This window comes from Amblyomma maculatum, chromosome 1 (assembly GCF_055883805.1).
Source record: "Amblyomma maculatum isolate TAMU_Amacu chromosome 1, ASM5588380v1, whole genome shotgun sequence".
Taxonomy (NCBI): domain Eukaryota; kingdom Metazoa; phylum Arthropoda; class Arachnida; order Ixodida; family Ixodidae; genus Amblyomma; species Amblyomma maculatum.
This window is the reverse complement of record NC_139344.1, coordinates 75,279,954-75,302,323: the sequence shown is the minus strand read 5'-3', so window position 1 is coordinate 75,302,323 and position 22,370 is coordinate 75,279,954. Positions and strand designations below refer to the sequence as shown.

The 22,370-nt window shown below is 45.4% G+C and overlaps 1 protein-coding gene across 8 annotated transcripts in view; it reads left to right on the top strand.

Moving 5' to 3' along the window:
- The window catches only part of LOC146202823 (uncharacterized), a 208,286-nt gene that overhangs the window by 31,173 nt on the left and 154,743 nt on the right, over positions 1-22,370 (top strand). For all 8 annotated transcript variants that reach the window (XM_084588353.1, XM_084588360.1, XM_084588355.1 and 5 more), the window contains exon 11: positions 145-564. In XM_084588353.1, the coding sequence (XP_084444479.1) occupies positions 145-564 (420 nt within the window). The remainder of the gene's footprint in view (positions 1-144; positions 565-22,370) is intronic.

Sequence of the window (22,370 nt, the reverse complement as noted above, 5' to 3'; positions counted from 1 at the left end):
TTACCACAGCAGAGAGCTTGTTCCTGCTATAATTATATATATTGATCCCACTATTTTGATTAGTTGACCCCCCAGAAGCACCTTGAGCTTGCTGGTGTTAGCACAATGCCCTCCGTCGAGGCTAATACCACTTGTTATTTGCAGCAACCCTCGCATCACACTGGGTTTGGGGTAGGCCCCGTGGCACCTTCTCGTGGTACCAGTCGCCCTGGCCTTGACCAGCTTACTGGGGATGAGGAAGAGCTTTGGCGGCAGCGACGGCGGCAGCAAAACGATGAAATGGCGGTGACTGTGGAGCGCACACGGCAGCGCAGAGAAGAGGAGGAGAAGCGGTATGAGCAGATCAAGCAGTCCTCCGCCGCCACGGCCGCTGCCGCCACCGCTGCTAACCAGCAGCAGCAGCCCAGCGTGCCTGAAGAGAGTGCACCTGTGCCTGCCGAAAAAGAAGACTTGGATCAGCGCTCGTGCCACTCGAGTGAAAGCCGGGAAGAGGCCCGTGGAGGGGCACTGCTGCCTAACAGGGAGAGGCCAGATTTTAGGCAGCAGTCATCGGGCGGTTATCAGGTGTGTAACAGCTGGTCAGCTGCATGGTTTCTTTTAGTGTTACGCAAATATCAAAATGTTGCCTTAAGGGGGGACACCCCTCTTAGAACATTTTTTCTTATCTATGGACCGATTTGGATTAAACTTGCATCACTTAAGTATTTTGACATGCTGATTTTAAATATATAATGCTTATTTTGTAGAGTGCATAGTTTTAAGAATTTTGCCTAATTAATGTTCTTGATTTGGAGGTGAGCTAGCTACTTAACACAAGGGCATGATGAACATCGGCTTGCATAAATTATCTAGAAATATCAGAGTGCAGCTAACCAAGAATGGAGGTGCTAGATTAATTTGAACTTGCGTTACAGTACATCAAACTTTTGTGTGGAAAAGCTCGATTTGACACCCATTATAATTAGTTTTGTAAATGTTGCCTCATCATAATTGCATATGAGTTTTACTGCACTCTTCAAGAAAGTATCTTTGCAGCAATGAAAAAATGAAAGCAAAAGCACAAATAGTTCATGAGATATCGCTCCTCCAAAATTGCAGCACCCTCAAAAGCGCTGTTTCGAGAAAACGAGGAAAAACATGGCAGAACATGTAGATTTAAATTATGGCAAGGTTTGACGTATCAGTATGATCAGAAATGATTGGAGAGTAAATTAAAGTAAAAATTAATGTGTTATACCAATTTCAGCCGAAGTTACACCATACAAAAAATGACTCAAAGGAAAGGTTTATTTTGATGCCAAGACAATCTTTTTAGTAAATTTTCCCGTATGGTTATTACATTTACCTTAGTGTCAAAAGATACATGAGGTTAGGTTTAAAGAAAATAATTAGCAAGAGCAGGGTCAGAAATAATGATCCCAGTTTCCCATCGAGATAATTGTCCCTGCAACTCAAGCAAATTTTTTTCGAGAAAGTTTGCGATTCCGCATGCCGCGTGTGACGCCGTTTCGCGATCGCCGCTGCTGCCGCGCCACTTAGGGCTCAATCTGTCGCTGCCATGAAAACTGCTTAGGTATCACTTTTTCAACTGCATCGTCATGATTACGATGCTTGCAAGCAGCATGAATTTCCTCAAAGAAATAGTTTGCTTTCCTATCTGTTGCACCTTATCCTTTCTCTGTTGTGCCTTATCCGCCCATAGGGAGCATGGGAGCTTCATCCCTGATAGCTGATAACAGGATAGTTGCTAGCTGATAACAGCTGGCTGGCCTCATCTCTACCATTCTTTGATTTCTGGGCCAGAATGAAGCTCGAACCTAAATTTTCCGTTTTAAGTCTCTAAGCCAGCTAGGTCTACACGACCTTTTCAAAATGGCGCCAGGCTGCAAACATTCTACACGGGCAGCCAACCAAAAGTCATTTGTGTCACATGCTTTCGGAGCCCAATAGCAGTGCGTTACGCGCAAATTTGTCTTTTTGTTTTCCGCTTGGGATGTTTGCTCACGAACGCAGGTTGTGACATGGGAATAGCCCGGATCGCGATCTTTCGAGCGAGACCAAAATGATGCCTGTGGAGCGCGCATTTATTGATCTGCGGCAGATCAAAACTCTGCGTGAAATTTTAAAGGGCCATACGTTCACATTCGCGTTTTTGGAGCGCTGTACCGTGCGAATTAGGTGGTATTTTTCAACCAAAATTTGCAGATAGTTGCGGAAACTCTCAGGACCGCAAAAATGAAGATCTAAAAAATGAATAAAAAAATGAGAAATAAAAAAGAGCAGTGTCCCCCCTTAAGTGGGGACATGGGTCTTAGAGCCATTTTATTTGTTGCAAAGTGTATATAAAATTCACAGCCTTGCTGAATTTTTCATGCTGATTTCAAATATGAAATCCTTTTCCTGTAGCCCGATTGGTTTGCAAAATAATCACTAATTAACACTCTTTGTTTAAGGCCTAAAGTCTGAAATAATGAGCTGTTAGAAACTTAACATTAAGGGGAGACGCGGGTCGAAAAACGGCGATTTTCAGTAAAAAAGTCACTTTTGTGATTTTGACTGTTTCAGCAACACTGATCCTTCCTCTTTAATATATAAAAAAATCAGAGCCGAAAACAGTCGCGAAATCATTTAAAAAGTCTGTTAAAGCACGCAAGATGGCTAAAGAAGGGGCAGATACGACCCATGTTCAAGCGCGTGACGCGTCAAATCGCGGCGTCGCACGCCACTGAAAGTTTGCAAGGCGGCAGGCCTACGGTTTTTCTCCCTAAAGCTGGCTTTGCCGCTTCACAAACCCCCAGCAAGTAATAATAAAAAAAAAAAAGTTTCGCCGCCCAAACCTAGCATTTTCACTGGCCATTTAAATCACGTGGTGCGATTTCGACCACGCCATTGGCTGTCAGTGTGGGAAACGGCTATAGCTCGTCTGCTCTTCATGCGACGCGTAGCTCGCTGTCACGCTTACCCGCTAGTTTTCTCTCGGCGTGTTTTCAAAATTTCACGCACCTTTGTGCTCGTCGCTGCGATAGAATCCGAGAAGAAACGTGACTTTCGGTGTCGAAAGTACCGATCAAACCACGCGTTCAAGGGAAGTCACCGGCAAAGTGAAACAGCGTGCAGTGGAGACGTCCGCGGAAGCTAGGCCTAACCTCGGCGGAGGCGACACTTTTGACAGCTCGAAGCCGGCTGGGCACTGAAGTTTCAGTGACAGCTTAGACGATTTCGTCAGTGCATTGGATAAGAAGATAAGGATCTTCGAGCGTTGAGGAGACCTAGTACGGCGAGTGCCTTTATCGGCGAGATCGGTGCCGCGAACGCACTGGCGAGCGAGCAGCATGTCGGGAGCGCGGACGGTGCTAACTTTCTGTTCGCGAGTTGGCCAAGAAGTGAAAAGGACTCTCGTCGTTTCTAGAGCTGCGTTGCAGCAGTGTAGCGTGTGCCACGTCCGTTGTGTCGTAGTCGTGCGCGGTGTGCAGCTTCGGTGGACGACGCCCTTCAGCCAGCCCGAGAGATTTTTGCCTTGAACGTCAGTGCAGGGGTTGCGGCGCTCGTTATTGGTGCTGGATACAATCAACTTTCCCCGATTTTGTGTGGTTCTTGGTTTGCCGAAACAAGTGCACCATAAGGAGTTTAATGCCATAACAAAAAATGTGCACCTTGTGGTTACAAAGCAGTGGCTGACAGAAGCAAGGTCTCAGCATCACTAAATAGCCAAGAAAGCACGCCTTGAGAATGCTGCTCACAATGTCACTGTGGGAGCAACATATGATGCTGGTGAATTCTAAACCTGTGCACTGTATCATAATACCCTGGCCTGCATTGTGTGCAATTTTCATGCAGATAGTGCTGCTACAACAGCAATAAACAGCTTTTGTATCTTTAAATCGCATTTTTCTCGAATTCGTATTTTGGGCAGAATATGAGTTTTGTGCACAATATTTTATGTCGTTATTTTAGTTCAATCAACACCAAATTTGGCATGCATAATCTTTAGGATGTGTAGAATGCAAGTATCTAGGTTTAAATGCAATCAGCAGTATTTTTGGGCATGCAAATTAAAAAAATTATCTGGTGCTAGCCACTAAAAACAAGGCACCAGATATAAAATTGTCTCAAAACATTGCATGCCAAGGGAATGTTGCTATGTTGCTTATTTGCACTCAGTGGAGTGTTGGGGACAAGAACTAGTTGGCTCTGCCCTACCATGCTTGCTGCTGTGTACAGCAGCTGCACAAACATGCATTGTTTTTCACTTATGCATGGCATTTAGAATATGAAAACATTAAGCTATTTTAAAACTAAAAGCATATTTAGAAAAAGGAGATCAATCTCTATAAGTGGTTCAATTTTCATTCACCTAGCATCAATATTAAGAAAAAAATGTTTTCGAGTAGCATCTCCCCTTAAAGCATGATTAGGTAGCCAGAAGAGTAAAGAATGAAATGTTGGGAGCAGATTCCAGATACTTTAATTAGCACTCATTTTGCAACCTTATTGATTTCAGTATACAAAGCGTGTGTAAACTCATCGAGTGTAAACTCGTAAACTCATCAAAATAATTAATTTTAATTTTCGAAAACAAAAAAATCTGCTTCCAATATTTCACACACTACATTCAGCTTCCCATTACAAAAAGAACTTCAGCTCTGTGTGCTTTGGATGCCGGGATATTGAGGCCGCAAAACTGCAAGTGGTTGACAATGCATGTTTTGAGAAAAAAGCAAAAAAAAAAAAGAAACTGGAGATTATTTAGCAGACATTTACTGGTGCAATGCACACATGTACAATTTAAAATGTCTAGAAACCTTCAGGGATGTAGTCTCTTTGCTTTCCAGTGTCCAAGTGTCTCCTCTTTGATTTGCAGTTAGCACGTTCAGTTGTCAGTCTTTCGGCTGCGCGAGTACATGCGAACAGCGAACAGCAACTTCCTTTTTATTCACGTAGTACAGTAAAAGCTCGTTAATTTGGACTTCTAGAGACCGTAAGATATGTCCGAATTAACCGAATGTCCGAATTATCGAGAGAACAAAAAAAAAAGACATGCACGATTTTATCTCAACATACCTTTATTACTTAAGGGGAGACACTGGTCTTAAAATGAAAATTTTTATTTTTAGAGATATAATAACGAAATTGGGTGTGTATATGTATTTCTTCCTCCTGTTTTCAAAAATGTAATTAGTTTTACTCTATCTCAATTAGTTCTAACGTTATTGGGAAATAACCAAAGCCTAATTTGGTAATTTCTTACGGGTCGTTAAGACAGTTTCCCTCAATATTTTTTCGTTACGATTAAAATGTAGTTGTAGCCAAAGACCTGCCATGTGGAGCTATGCTATTTATATTATCATTGATGTACATCACAGTATAAAAATATTCAATTATGTAGATGCCCCACAATTCGAAAATATAATTAGCTGACATTATTGTTCAATAAATTTGATATGTTCAACTTAGCAATATAAAAATAGCATAGCTCCACAGTTCAAACCTTTCTGAATTCAACGGTATAAGAGTTATTAAAATTGCACCACAAAAACCCAATGAAAAGTTCCGTAAGGCTAGTCATGTCACCAAAAAACATGAAGCTGAGAAAAACTCATTTGAAGTTTTGACACTGAGTGCAGAAAATATTGGGAAGAATCTTCGACAACGGATGTTACTCAGATGTTCCCTATCAGTTTCCCTACAAAACAAAACAAAAAGTGTCTTATTTCATCCAAGGAAACATTTAAAAAAAAAATGTCGAATGTGTAAGTGTGATGAAATTATAGAGGTTACTTTCGAGAAGTTAGGGGTTGGCTTTTTTTGAGGTGAAAGTGAGGACCGGAGCCAAGGAGACGAGAGCTCCACCAGACAAACAGTTGGGGAAGAGAACTGTTTCGCTTATTCTTAGGGAAGAGAACTGCTTCTGTTCGAAATCGCAGTTTTCGCAGACAAGCGGAAGCTTTACAGCAAGGCCGTACTCCTTATCTGTTGCCTTGCTCAAACGCAGACTTCCTGCGCCGCAGATTCCGCACTTCGCTTGCGCGAAAAAATTGTTCAAAACCTTCAAGTCCACAATCACGAACTGGGTACCGGCATCAGCTGTCTGGTAATCCGCACTGACGCCAAGAAGGTCGAACTTGCGCTGGGTTGCCGACTTTTCCGACAAAACGGACTTTGCTTGCGCCGATCGCTCAACACGCTGCGCCTGCTCGGTCGACGAATAGTACACAGCATCAACACGAAGTGTACCACGATCCGAGATACGATTCGTGCTGCAACTTGGTCCCGCGGTGTCGTCATCGGGCAGCGTGCTTGATGTACCCGGCGGATCCAACGAGTCCGGCACTGCAGGCCCCGGCGACGCACTGGTAGCCGCTGCCTGCTGTTTTTTGTTCCACGGACGTTTTTACCGGCTTCCAAAAGCTCGTTGCGTGCTCGGTTTCAATCGACTGTCTCCCGGCATCTCGATCGCAAAGAGAAACTCCCGGCACAAGGCGGAAACACGGCGTGTAGAGAAACACGAGCGCAAAAACAGACGCGCACGAAGCGACAGCCACAGCGGCGAACGCAAGAGAAAGAAAAAAAAATGACGTAGACGGTCACACCAGCCAATGGGAGGCGCAGAACGGCGCGCGCGCGAAGCGCGCCGCGTGCGAGCCAATCAGCGACCCGAAAATGGCCTTCGGGAAACCGGCCCGAACCGCCGCTCGGCTTGAGCGACGCCATTTTGAGATAGCTCAAATTGCGCACAAAGAAACCAGCTTCAAAACAAGCCCAAGATGGCGGCGATCGGCCGGCTGCAACGCCGGCGGCGCGCGCGGGAAGTTCGAACAAAGTCTCTCTTTTCGGGGCCATTTCGTCGCTGCCGTGGTGTTTTGAAAGCCGATTTTATCGCATTTCCCGACCGAATTCAGCGTTAATAATTCTACTGTAGATGCTCGAAAAGGTAAACCTTCCGAAAATGAGTTTTTCCCAAAATCGACTTTTTGACCATTTTCGACCGTTTTAAGACCCGCGTCTCCCCTTAAGGGGGAGGCTACCCTTGAACACCAACTTCTTTATTTCATGAGGTATTTGAATGGAATTTCAGGGTATGCTCATAGTACTCACATTTGAAGAACTACCAAGTACAGTAAAACCTCTATAATTCGAACTCGGTTAATTCGAAATCCCGGATAATTCGAAGGTTTTCTGCGGTCCCGTATTTTCCAATGTAAATTTGGCCGGATAATTCGAACAGGCGGCCTGCGCCAGCCCGGTTAATTCGAAAATTTGGACTGCTATGCGGCAATGCCTGATCCATGTTTCGCCGCAAACCCGGCGAAACGACGGCCCTAAGGAGCCGCGAGGCAAAGCCACATAGTAATGGTGATGATTTATAGGCGAAGCGCCCCAGCCGGAGCACTCTCTGCACAAAAATCGGTCCACAGTGCGCCTCGCGCACCGCCGAAACACGCGCCTACGCGCCTGCAGAGGAGAAGACGTGCTTCACTGCAACACGGCGGGCATACCGGTTTTTATCACGTGACCTCGCCCCCACTCCATCCCTTGGTGTGCTTCGCCCACTCTTCCCCCGTGCCTCCGACGCTACAAGTACGCCACCACCACCGCCGCGCCGGTCTCGCCTGCGCCATTTCTTTGTGTTGTGCGCTGTGGTTAGGGGTCGGCTACTGTGCCGTTTTTTTGGGCGGGACTGTGCAGAAGTGCTAGCTTTGTGACCGTAGCAGTGCAGAAATGCCAAAGTACAAGACTTTAACGCTGCAGCAGAAGTTCTGCTTGATCCAGGAAGCAGGCAAGAGCGCTTGTTCGAAGACCGAGGATGAGTCCAACGCAGGCGGCTTCGCCGAGTATATCAACATTGAGAGCGAAGAGCAGACTGGCTACTCTGACTTGGAGAGTGAGATCACTGCTGGTACGAACGTGCGCGACGATAGCGACGACGACAGCGACGAGCCTCCCCGAGCACCTGCTCTTGGTGAAGTTATCGGATCGCTGAACGTTATCCGCAGTTTTGTTGAGTGCCGCGGTGGAAGTTCAGAGATGTTTCGTCTATTTGATCAACTCGAGAGCATGACCTTAGGAGCCGCAAACTACCGGACGCGGCAAACCAGCATCTATGATTACTTTCAGTAGTAATTCAAAATATGCCGAATAAAGGTAACACGTTCCTGCAACGAATTTTTTTGCCTAAGTCTTATTTCTTGGTGTGTTCGGTTAATTCGAAAACCCGCTTAATTCGAAGATTTCTCGCGGTCCCGATGACTTCGAATTAACGAGGTTGTACTGTATCATGGAGCTGGGCTCATCGGTTCTCAAGTTAAAGGAGTATATCAAGATAGTTTACATAGGTCCCTAGGGGCAGGCCTGGAGAATTTGCAAAATCTGCTAGCAGTGTGAAATTTGTGATGGTCATTTCTGGATAGTTTCTTCAGGGCAAGACAATTCCCTTTTTCCAAATTTCCTCTCTAAAAAATTTTAGTACAGCCCCAAATTTATTGTTAAAATTTACACCTGACTTAACAATATTTTAATTGACTGCCCCTAATTACACATGAAATATTTTGAAAAAAAGAAATTGTCTTGCACTCAGAAATTTACTTAGGTGTTTAACAAAAAAATTCATTAAAATCTAATAAGTGGTTCTTGAGCTATGACTTTCCATAGCAGCCACAACATGCAAAAAATTGATTCTGAGAAAACTGCTCTCAAAGGTTGAGAGAAAATTTTTTTGTTTCTCAAGTTACTATGATGAAATTTTCAGGACAGGCTCATGACATTAAGGGCGGACACGGGTCTTTCGGACCAAAAAATCGCGAAAAAATCACTTTTTAGAAAATCTGATTTGCGAAATCAGGAGCTCTTTATCTACCTATCTGCTAAGTTTTTCATCTCTAGGGTCGGTATTTTAGTCACAATGCCAATTTATATAATCGATGTCGCCCAAATTTGGGCCGAAAACGACCCCCAAAACAACCATTTTCTGCGAGGCGTAGCTCCCATTTTGTGCGCGGCACCGTAGCCATCTTGGTCTGATTCGAAAGAGCCGCCTTTCGTCTTCAAATTGCCGCCTCTGCTGTCTACATTCGCCCATTGGTCGCATAAAAAATACCAAAAAAGAAAATATGGCATTTGCAATCCCATTGGCTTTTGGGGTGCACATGACAATAAGACGTCACCGCATTGGTGGAGCTGGCTGACGGAGTGCTCGGCGCGCCCGAGCCGCGGGGAGACGGCGGAGACGTGACGCCGGCCGTGCTTGGTTCCGAACCGCGAGGTGCGTTCACGGCAAGAGTTCGTGAAAAAAGTGAAAAAAATAGTTGATTAATCATCTCAAGTGATGCCCTGCCCCGCTCAGGCCGACAAAAGTCGTGCGCCGAACGATCGTGTGTACAAGCCTGAAGTAGGCCTAGCGCGTTCCCCAGCACGGGAGACTGCTACTTCGAGCGGTCGCACCCGCCTCAATGGTGATATCGCAGGCCGCAGATGAGCAGAAAGATAAGCTGAAAACAGAAAAAAACGAACTCGCGCCAACTCCAGCAACGAAGCGGTAGACGGATTGTTTTCGTGACGACGGGAGCGCGGCGGACAGTCCGCTTGGCGAGGCGGAGTTCATGATCGTCAGATAAGTTTGCCGAGATTGGCGAAGCGTAAAACATACGGCGGCGATATTGGCATTAAAAATGTGAACGGGGATAAGAAATCGCTGTCAAACTTGTTCTCCAATGCGTAAACTTCGGGACACGTCGTCTTCGTAGAGCTCGCCGCGTGTTTGCGCCGATCGGACCTCGTTCATAGTCCTTAGTGAATGCACTTGCTTCCAGTGCAATGCAGAGCACTGGGAAGCAGCAAACAGCTCTACATTATATTTCTTTTCCGCAACAAACGTTCTTCACCGCGGTCTTGATGCGAGGACGTAGCAAAGCGACGTACGTAAAAAAAAAAAAAAAAGTCGCTGCCTGCATGTGACTCGCGCTGTCGAAAAAGTGACAACTGAATGTGCTGCAACTGCAAATTAAAATGTAAGAGGCGACACTTGGACGTTGGAAAGCAGAGAGACTACATTCCTGGAGGTGTCTAGCCATTTTAAAATGTAAATGTGTGCATTGCACCAGTGAATGTCTGTTAAATAATCTCCTGTTTCTTTTTTGCTCTTTTCTCAAAACATGCATTGTCGACCACTTGCAGTTTTGCGGCCCTAATGTCTCTGCACCTATTGCAGATAGAGTAATAATTTCTTTTTCAGCATGAAGCCAAATATGTGGAGCACACAATGTTGCAAGTAGATTTTTAAATTTCTTGTTCAGAATATTTAAAGTGGCTTTGTTTTATGATCATTATATGCTACATTTTGAACTTTGTTATGCAATAAAACAAATAATTGTTGAATCAAAATACTGCTTGCAACATTGTGTTCATCATTCTTTCTAGTGTTCAGCAATGTGTTCATCTGAAGTTTTTCTTCAGTGGTAATTTTGTAATTGTTCTTGTAATAATTAGACAAATTGGTGCAATTATCTCATGAAATAATTGGATCACAAAAGAAATAATTGCAGTTTTGGAATATGCACAAAAAACTACACAAACTCACCAAGTTGCATCAATTTAGATTGGTAAATAAGGAAAATAGTTTTAAGACCAGTGTCCCCCCTTAACAAATGAAAAACCACCAAGTTTCATAGAATTGTGCATGCTAGTTCTAAAGTTAAAGAAGAATATCAAATTTGTTCGAATAGGTCCTTTATGTCAAGCCTGGAGAAATTACGAAAGGCACTGGCATTGTGCAATTTGTCATGCTGATTCCTAGATAGGTTCCTCAGGGCAAGACAAAGCCCTTTTTCTAAATTTTATTGCTGAAAAATAGCATAGCACTGGAGTTTTTGTTATCAATTAGAGCTATGTTAATTAATCAAATTAATTATGACAAATTCCAGACATATTTTGAATACATGGGCTGGGCTTGCCTTGCCCTCAAAAATTTATTCAGGTACAGTCGAGCTCACTTACACTGGCCCCACTTGAGATGAACACTCGCTTATCACGAACAAGTCCGGTGCGACCGTCAAAATATACATTAGGGCTATGGCGCTTAGTCTCGGCTACAACGAACATCTGTGTGACTAGCCTATCTGCTACAGCGAATGCCTTAGTGCCGTGGACCACTTTCCACATGCTGAGATCCGTCGATCCTGTGCTCTGCAAGCGGCGACAATCTGCATTCCAGATTCCCCCGTGGCATTTTGCCCTAGCATGATGGGCGGCGCAGGCGCAGCAAGCGGCTTCCCGGTTTATCTCCCGCGGCATCTCGCCGGAGGAACGAGGAGTGGCCCAAACGCGGCAAAGCGACTTCCCGGCTTATCTTCCGCGGCATCAGCGTCAAAAGGCATCGTGAGCGACCACGCTTAAACGTTGCACAAAACGGTTCAGAGGGCACAACGAGAAATCGTAAATCCGGCGATCGCAAAAATGTCGTAAGGCAAACAGAACGCACGAAGTACGAAGACAGCCAACGACAGCAAGCAAAGAGCCGTAGCAGACGACGCGGGGAGGTAGCTGGCGGAGACAGACTCGTCAGCAGCCGCAGCAGCCAATAGTGGTCGCCCGATCCCCCGCGTTGTCGCGGAGCGCGCGCTTTGCCCAGTCGCAGCCTTGAATTCGAGCGCGGGAAACTTGAAAGCCGCCAGATTCCAATTCACAAACATTCACAAACAAAACAAGACGAAGATGGCGGTGCTCAGTTCGGCGGGAGAGGAATGGCGTGCGCGCGAAGTTTGGGAATTTTCGGCGCATGCTTGTTGCTCCGTGGTGTTAAATAATTAATTTCAAGTATTTCTACGGTGAGTTGGGCATTGATAATTACAGAAATGGTAGTTTATAAGACATACTACCGGAATATATAATCTTCCAAAAATACTCTTTTGCGATTTTTTGGTTTTCAAAGGTCGCGTCCCCCCTTAAAGTAATCACGGATGCTTGTCTGCTTTCCCGCAGAAACCCGCGCGGATACTATTTTCCACAGTCCTTCCAGGTGCTCAGCAGTGTGCATGCCATCTGCAGTGCCCCAACAAAATTCCTCTAACACAACGAGGGCCTCTGCTGCTTTCTTCACAGTGCGAGGGGGCCGAGGCTGCTCCTCTCCTACGTCCCGGACAATTTCTTCCTCAGTTAGAGAGCCGGCTGTAGCAACGCCGTCATCAATGCTGATGTAATCGGCTAGTGTCACCGCATCCGGCAGCACACCTCCGAAATCAGGGCAGTCATCTGCATTGTTTTCTGGCGACACTTCTGCCACTGTGTCATTGCAGGGCTCAGGCAAAACGAAGCCAATTTGTCGAAAACAGTTAGCGATGACGTGTGCAGGCGTGTTCTTCCAAACGTAGGCAAGAATGTTGACCGCGCTCAGAAGATCCACGTCGTACTGCTTACAGACTTCATTGCACAGTAGCATGCGTTCCAGCACGCGCCTGCGGTATTTAGTCTTCACATACTGAATTATACCTTGGTCCATCGGTTGGAGGGCCGATGTAGTGTTGGGCGGCAAAAAAACAACTTCAATGTTGTTGAGTCCGGTGGCACTGTTATGTGCACTACAGTTGTCAAGGACAATTAACACCTTGCGGTTCTTCGCGGAAAACTGTCTAACTTTTTTGTATCCAGCCGCGAAAAATTTCCGATGTCATCCAGGCCTTTTTATTAACCCGGTACTCCACCGGAAGAGCAGGCACGTTCTTAAAGCACCGTGGCTTTTGTGCCTTTCCAATGACAAGCGGCAAGTGCTCTGTTCCTGTCATGTTTGCGGCTAAAAGAACGGTGACTCGTTCTTTACTCTTTTCCTTTGATGCAGGGATCTCCTTTCATTGTCACAGTCTTGTCAGGCAATGCCTTAAAGAAAAGTGCTGTTTCATCAGCATTAAAAATGTTATTTGGATCATATGCTGCGATATGTTCCAGCAGCTGAGCGTTCTTCCAGTTGTTGGCAACATCTTCATTGACGGCACCTCTTTCGCCGCACACAGTCTTGAAAACGAGGCCATGTCTGTCTCTAAAGCGCGCACAACACCCTTCAGACGCTTTGAATCCATCGATATGCATCATCAGTGCGAACCTCGCAGCCTGCGCCGTGATGAGGGGTCCACTCAATGGGAGGTTTGCGTCGCGAGAGTTGACCACCCACCGAAGCAAGGCTTCTTCCAACTCCGGATGGGCTGCTGTTCGCAGACTCTTTCTTGACGCTTGGAACTTCTCTCTTTCGAACGCCTGAAGAATCTGTTCATTTTTTACATATGTGCTTAAAGTACTCCTTTTAACGTCATATTTTTGCATTGCTTCTTGTCGGGAGAGCCCGTTCTTAAGGGCCTGCAAAATTTCCACTTTGGTAGCCAAGTCCTTGGCCTCGTAGCTCTTCGGCCGTTTTGTCGGTGTTGCCATCGGGGGCGAGTGCGGTGATACCAGCGCACAACAGAGAAGCAATGAGCCGCACTAAAGCGAGCACTCTTCAATACAACGGCGTAGCGCACCGACAGCAGCAAAATGACAAAATGGCACCGCCAGTAACGTCGACTCGTGAAAAAACAAGAAAAAGCGCCCATCCAGCCACAAGTCGAGCCAAGTTGATTAATTGATGTCCATGGCGATGCTGCTTTTGGGCATCGCTATTGCGCCGCGTTCGTCTTATTTTCGTTTTTGAGCCTCGGTAGCTGCCCGAAGTTGTCCGAATTATCCGTTGTGCGGTCAAATCCGTCCGAATTAACGAGTTTCGTCCCATAGACTCCTATACATAATTCTGGGGACCAGACACGAAGGTCGAATTATCCGATTTTCCAAATTAACAGGAGTCGAATTAACGAGCTTTTACTGTACATCGGTTTGCCACGTTCTCGCACCAAATTGTGAAAAAGTCATTTGAAGCTGTTTGCTGCTTCTCAGTGCTCCGCATTCTCGGGAAGCAAGCGCATACACTAAAGACTATGAACGCATTCTGATCAGCGCAAACGCGCGGCGAACCTTATGACGCTGCGTCCCCACAGTTTACGCACAAGAGAACAAGGCTGACGGCGATTTCTTATTCGCGATCACCTTTTTAGACGCGAATATCAGCGCCGTATGTTATACACTTTGCCAGTCTCGGCTAACTGTTCGTGCTGCCGTCATTGTGACGAAAACAATCAGACTACAGTCTCGTTGCTGGAGTTGCTGCGAGTTGAAGCTTTTTTGGTTTTGAGCTTATCTTTGTGCCCATCTGAGGCCTGGGATATCACTGTTTCGCGGCGGGTGCGACTGCTGGCAGTAGCAATCTCTTGTGCTGGGGAACACGCCTGGCCTACTTCAAGCTTGTATGCTCGATCGTTCGGTGCAAAACTTTCGTCGGTCTGAGCGCACACAGCCGGGGCAGGGCATCACTTGAGATGAATAATGATCAATTTTTTTTCTCTTCTTAAAATCTTGCTGTAAATGCAGCTCGTGGTTCGGAACCAAGCATGACCAGTGTCACCTCTCCGCAGTCTCCCCATGGCTCGGGCGCGCCGAGCAGAAGCCGCCAGCCAGTTCCACCAATGTGGTGACGCCCTGCCGTCACGTGCATCCCGAAAGCGAATGGGATTGCGAATTCCTTGTTTTCTTTTTTGCTATTCTTGGCGTTGGCGAAAATCAAAAGCGAAGGCTCGTCCAGTGACAACTCGACCTGTGGCAGTTAGGCCTAACGGAACCGATGCTGGTCCCTCCAGCGTTTCAGATGCCTCCGGGGAATTTTAAGAGGAGTTGCTACTCACACTTTTTCTTTAATATTTTACTTGGAGAACTCCGGCTATTCAGTTTTTTTTTTTTTTTATGCTGATTTCAAATTTCAATTAGTTTTAATTCTAAGTTCCATAGTTTTCTTTCTGTTCAGTGACAATGTGCAAAATACACACCTTTTTGCCCCCCCTTTTTGTCATACTAAACTTCCATAAACACACCATTGATGGCTCATTTTGATCCATATACACTGTAGAGTGCCAAAAGCGAACTTGGCACAGTGCCAGCGCTTGTCTGGTTGCAACCTCTTTCAGTACATTCGGTCTACAGCCACTCCAATAATCGGGGGTTTTGAAGTGAACGGTGCTGAACGGTGCCTCATGATGCTGCTTCCGTTGAGGAGTGATGGTTGGAGGATGGATGGCTATCGCAAAAAAAAAGTTAAACCGGTAGTGCCGTCCGAGATCATAGCTTTTCATGGGCGTTGGCTGTGATCGCGCCGTCAGTACTTATCCCTATTTCCAAATTAACAGGGTATTTCCAAATTAACAGGGTTAGAATTAACGAGTATTTAGTTCCGAGCTACGGAGGTTGCGCAGAAGAGCAGGCAGCCGCCGCTGCGGCCATGCACTGGCCTTGCTGTGGCTGCCATCCCCTCCCTCCAACGCTGCCGGCGCCGTGCCGGTCATGGCGCCATTGAAGTTTTACCCACTTTTCCATGGTTCTACCTGGTTCCATCTTCTGTCCCCGTTTTGGATGTGCGCAGCCTTCAACTATGCCTTCCGATCGCTGAGGTGTTCCTTTACTTCTGCTTTTTTTTGGCTGCATGATGTGTGCCAAAGCGCCCAGACATGGCGGTGCGTAGTTCGGATTATCCGTAGTGGAACTGACTCGCGTTCGAATTAACGGGCTTTTTATACACAGATCTGTATGGAGCTTGGCCGGACCAAGTAGTGTAGTTCGAATTATCCGAAAATTGGAATTATCGAGGTTCGCATTAACGAGCTTTCACTGTATTAAATACTAAAAATTCTAGAGGGCACTTTCAACCACTAAAGTGTGATGAGGCGAAAGCCATTAAGCCTGGAATACATACAGCGTTTTCTTCCATGATTTTTGTGTGTCGAAAAGTGCCGCGCTGACACGACGCCTAGCTCTAGATACATGGAACGACAGAACAGCATGAGCGCCGCTGCTGATCCCGCGATGCGAAAAAGCAAATGCATCAGTGAGTGGAACTAACCGCAGAGCGAGATATGCGAGAGAAGCGACGCTGTCCCTTGTGATAAAATCGCGGAAAGGTTCATTCCAACGCTACACTGCTAAATGTAGAAAGCGTACATAGGTCGCACAACGATTTGGCGTGCTCAAACAAAAATGCCTCAGAATGCCCGCTCGGATACCAGTGGCACGTTTTTTTTTTTATATACATTTTGCTTCTGGGAGAAAACGCATACATTACGATTCGAGAGTAGGTCGTATACTCACAAAAAGTGACATTTCGTGCTTGATTAGGCGTTTATTTTCACGATACACATTTTTGCGGCCAAACTGCTGCATACCTTATCGGCCATGGCAGCCATGTTGACAGCGGTCGCTCAAACCAGAAATGCTAGCTTTCCGCGCATCAAATATCTGGCATGGCCAGATTGTTGGTGGCGCGTCTTTTTCCCGACGCCTGGCATTGAATGCACGCCGTCGGACGCAAAAACGCCGGCTTGACGCGGTAAAAACGCTCCATGTATCCCAGCCTTTGTAGCGTGGTGGATCATAGCCCTTCACTATATCACTTCTATCTCCCTCTCTTCTTTCACTCCCACCTTCCTCCCTCCCTTTACGGCGTGATACATGTGTCCACGGAGAATTGACAGATACTGTGCCTTTTCTATCCTGTAAATCAATTTCAAACTCTGCTGATGCCTGCTGTACTAACGCCTCCTAGACATCTGGGTCTGCTTCTGTTTATTGTGTGGTGCGGCGTTCCAGGAAGTGGCAAATCTGCAACACAACCAGCACACAATAAAGTTCACCGGCGTTCTATATTTCGTTTACAGGAAAGGAAAGGCACAGTATCTTTCTTGCGGAATCGCGCTATGATCCTCACGGTAGACGAGGGGCATGATGCAGTTGGTAAAGTGCTGGGCTGGGGATACAAGGGATGGAGGTCCAATTCCCGGTGGAGAAAAGGTTTATTAATTTATTTTTAATTCGCTCTCGAAAGCGTGACGCCGCTGTTGACAACCTTCTATCGACAACGATGAGGCATTAAAGGCTTTTGCTTTTATATAGAAAAATGTGCGCAGTGTTCAATTATAACGCAAGGGTAGACTTTGAGAGCCAGAAATCTTGCAAAAAATTTGGGTTACATTTGAGTAAATACTGTATGCGGTGGTGGCTGTACCATAATGCAGGCCACTAATCCGCTTCTGTTCCTAATGCAGGTACTCGCAGCAATCTTCATGAACACTCTTCTTGCCGCCCCGTTTCCAACTGAAGTGGGAATGTCGCCATCCTATCTATCGTGGGATTATCACGCCATTGATACGCATGTCCATTCGCTCACCTCCGTCAGTGCATCCAACCTGAAAGCATCATCCTTGCAAAACTGGACCCTTCTGAAACCTTGGATATACCCATCGTCATCGACTGCATCGGACACACCCCATATAAAAGAGCGGCTTTTATCGGCGACACACTGTGAGCTTGGCGGCTGTACCAGGATGCAGGCCACTAATCCGCTTCTGTTCTGGATATAGGTACTCGCAGCAATCTTCAGGAACACTGTTCTTGCCGCCCGTTTCCAACTGGGGTGGGAATGGTGCCATCTTATCTATTGTGGGATTATCACGCCAGTGATCGCATGCCTGTTTACTCACCTTCGTCAACGCATCAAACTTGACAGCATCATCCCTGCAAAACTGGACCCTCCTGAAACCTTGGACATATCCATCGTCATCGACGGCATTGGACACACTCCATCCAATCCAATCCAAAAATGTTCGTCGGCGATGCTATGTGGGCTTGGTGGCTGTACCATGATGCAGGCCACTAATCTGCTTCTGTTCCTAATGCAGGTCAGTAAACCATACGCTTTACATGCAAAGATAACTAGCAGCTACTTTCTGATACAGCTTCCGAGCCCACAGTGTTGTGTTGACGTCGCTATTGAATGTTTTGAAACTGTACTAATCTTCCTACTGTTGTCCGGGGATATAGAAATGAATCCGGGGCCTGATATTACTAAGGAGGTGCTTGCTGAACTAAAGACATTGTCCTCTCTGGCCAGGCTACTCTAATCAGTGACGTTTAGGACATTAAAAACAAGCTAACGACAGCAGAGAAGACTATTACTGATTTACTTCAGCGAATTGCTGCTTTAGAAATTCACTATCAGAAACTTGAAAATTTGTCAACAGACGTAGAAAAAGTACAGAGTACTGCAGAGGAGACGTCTAGGCTGGCGCGAGATCTGGAGGACCGAATCGATGACGCCGAGAACCGGTCACGGAGGTGCAATTTTGATTTTTTGTGGCCTTTCGGATCCTACACCATCAGAGACATTTGCCAAATCTGAAGAACACATTATTCACCTTTGTTCCGATACCCTGGACTTAGCATTAGACGGTAAAGACATTGAACATGCGCACAGTCTTGGGCGTCACAGTAAGGAACGCCCGCGTCCCATAATTGTACAGCTTGCTCATTTTAAGACTAAACAACTGATCCTCTCAAACGGCTGCAAACTAAAGGACACCAACTTTAGCATTGGTAAGGATTCCTCCCGCCGACTTCAAAATGTTAGAAAACAACTTGTCGTCTTTGCCAAATCCAAGAAGGTTAAATTTTCCTTGCGCTACAAAACCTTCCATGTTTTCCAACGCTATTTTTTCGACGACACTGAACAAACAGTAAAAGAAATTAGTAATCACGACGAAAACAGTCAAAACAGCAACATCTTCGAACATGTCGTACTAATCTTTTGTATTCAGCAATCTTTACAAACATATGCAGTTTTATTTCAAAGCAGTAGCTCGTGTCAAACTTGGTGCTATCATCGAATAGTAACTTGCTGGTTTTAACGGAAACGTGGCTGACAGATGATATCAATGATAATGAAGTGCTTGCTGATCTGCCGCATTTCACTCTCTTTCGTTCAGACCGCAAACATGCACGAGGGGGAGGCGTTTTATCATGCACTAATATAAACACTTCATCCGATCTCTAAATTTTTCATTTGCCGAGCAGCACCACACTCAGTATTGCTGGGTGTCTGCTACACACCACCGCACAAGACAACCAATTTTTGCCATCAGCTAAATATCATATTAGCTAAATTAACTAACCAGTATCCCAATGCTCACATTGTTGTTTTCGAGGATTTCAATTACTCGATGATAAACTGGAATAACCTGGCTCATTCTGTAGATAACCGAGCTGACACTATGGAATTCATCGATATTTGTTCAAATTTTGATCTTACCCAACAAGTATTAGAACCTACGCGTGTAGTAAATGAATCAGCGAACATTCTAGATTTAATACTAGCAAGTCATCCTGAAAGTTGTTTGTCCATTACTATCCGGTTATATGATGAAAGCAATTACGAAGCACTGCGAAACGAGCTCAGCACCTATTTCCCTTCTTTTAAAGCAGCCTTTAATAGCCGATCTCTCCAGGAAAACTGGTCATTATTCCGACAAAAGCTTAACTTCCTCTCAGACAAATATATCCCGAAAACATTTCATGATAATGATAACCAGCCGTTGTTCGCAGAATGCCTAAAGAAGCGCCTATTCCGGGCAGCTAGAAAGAATCCTAGTTCTTGCACATGGGATAAATATTATGCTGCTGAAAACTCGTACTTATCAGCAATCAAACTAAGCGATCCTTCTATCATGATGACTTGACCAAGATCCTGAAAACTACCCCCAAAAAGTTCTGGAAATGCTCAAATACACTCAATAACGACTCGGGAGAACCATTTAGTGATAGTGAATGTGCTAACATCTTTTCAACTGCGTTTTCTTCCGTTTTCACTAGCGAGTCTCATTTGCCCTTGCCCACTCTACCTACTATCATTTCTCACACCATGACTATCAAAAATATTTCTGTTAACGGAGTACCTTGTGTAATAGATAAAATTAAACTCTCAGGCACTGATGAAATAAACTCTAAACTTTGTGTACCATGCAAAATCATGGAGCATATTATCTACTCAATCATGCAGTTTCTGGAATGCTAACAATTTCCTTCACCCTGCTCAACATGGATTTCGTAAAACCTATTCCTGCATTAAACAACTCGCAGTATTCCTCCATGACCTACACGCAAACCTTGACTTGAATATTCAGACTCCATATTCCTAGATTTTGCTAAAGTATTCGATAAAGTTTCCCATTGACGCTTACTGCTCTAACTTTCACAACTGAACCTGCACCGGAACATCTTAAAATGGATCCAAGAATTCTTCGCGTATCGCTCCCAGACAGTTTCTATTAATAACCAGTCTTCTAATTCCATCCCCATAACCTCGGGCGTACTCCAGGGCTCTGTCCTAGGCTCTCTCCTTTTTTTTTTTTAATATTGTTACGAAGCGGCAAGCCGATGAATACAGGAGACAGAACATGACCGATGACGATGGTAGATGACGTTTAATGAATGTTCGCGGGCCTAGCGCGAGCGCTCCTGCCCGCGCCACTGCCCGCTTCTCCTTCCTTGTCGTCCGTAACAATATATATGACTTACCAGAGCTTCTCTCATGTAATATCAGTCTATTAGCTGACTGAGTGATATACCGCTCAAAAAAAACGTCTCTGACCAAAATGCCCTTCAGCCCCGACGGGGTGGCGCAGCGGCTATGGCGCTTGACTGCTGTTCCCAAGGAAGCGGGATCGAATCCCGGTCTCGGTGGCTGCCTTTCGATAGAGGCGAAACGGTGTCGCATCCGTGTGCCTGCGATGTCAGTGCAGTTAAAGAACCCCAGGTGGTCGAAATTTCCGGAGTCCTCCACTACGGCGTCTCTCATAGCCTGAGTTGCTTTGGGACGTTAAACCCCACAAACCAACCAACCAAAATGCCCTTCAGGATGATCCTAACCGCGTTAAAAAATGGTTCGATGATTGGCTAATGACCCTTAAGGGGAGACCCTGGTCTTTGACCAAATTTTGTTAATATTTAACTTTTCGAGATGAAACTTTTGTGGCTAGTGTATTTTGGCATCCTAAAAACAAATATGCAATCGATTTTTGCCTCTCTCTAGTAGATTTTAAGATGTCGTTTTTAATTGGTAAGCATTCTGCCCAAGTTTTACTAGTTCGTACAATAATGACTGGCAAAATTTGTGTCTACTTGTTCTACTGTAACCCCAGAGTGCAACTGTATCATCAGTATAATTTTAGCAGCAGTAGTTCAGAGGTTGTAGCCTTTCATATGCTGTGCATAAATTTGCCGATTTTTTTTTATGGAAGTGCTAAATTCAATTTTGCCAAAAAAAATAATTGTAGCTTTTCGTTATAGTTGTACAGAAGGGTGTATAAGCTTACATATGCATCAAGAATGATTGAAATCCAACCACTACACCAAGAGATACCTTGGGCAACAGCACATGTCATGCTAAGAAAAACACTTTTGAGAAAACTAAGACGTTTCAAAACATAGCCTGATCTTATTTACTGCTAACTTGGGCATGAAATCGAACACACTTTGTATTAAAACCCTCCGGGAACATAATCAGTCATTTTCCTTGATGCGCTTTTGTTTGGAGGAGCCTTGGTAATTAAATGTTAGTTGTGGAGAAGATTTTTATTTTTAAATGATCTAGAGTCACCAAAAGGTGCAATAAGAAGGCTAACAGTAACTCATTAAAGTGGGTTCTGACTGGCTTCTGATGTCGGTGCATCATTTACCTCCGATATAATTGCCCTTGAACGAATGAAATTGCCAACGAACAGAACGCATGGTCCAGAGCCACCAATATGAGTTCGTTTGCATCGTGACCTCCGCAAAAGTTGGTACTAAGTTCTGGCGCGCAATCACGATTCTCATGTTCATGCTATAAACACAGTCGGCCTGCTACTAGTGATAAGCGCATTCTCTTGCACCGCGTACCATTCAGAAGCAAGTTTATTTTGACAAGGTTTGGGAGTCCGCTTGTCGCGGGATGCTGTTTCGCGACTGCCGCTGCAGCCGGAGGGCGATCTATCCCGGCGTTGAATGCTGCTTAGGCATCGCTTGCTTATCTGCACCATCACGATTGAGATGCCCGTATGCAACAAGAATTGCCTCGACAAAGTCATGCCTTCCTCGCTATCGCGCAGAGCACGACCGGCTATGCTATGCCGTTATCGGCGCTTCGTGATTTGTTACAGATAACCAGATGGGGCATTTATCTCCTTTTGCTACTTTAAGATAACGAAGTGCGAATCTAAATATTGCGCACTTCGCACTGTGGTCGTGACGAGAGAACAGCACTAGGCCGACTAGGCCTAACTAGACTTAAGCAGCTGACCGCCTGCTTTCGTTAATTCATACATGCAAGGATAAACGACTCCTGCCAAACAGAAAAAAAAAAAAAAAAAAAAAAACCTGCCGTTTCTTAACGTCCGCAGCCGCCGTATCTTGCGCTACGCCACGTGTACAGCACAACGATGACTCGC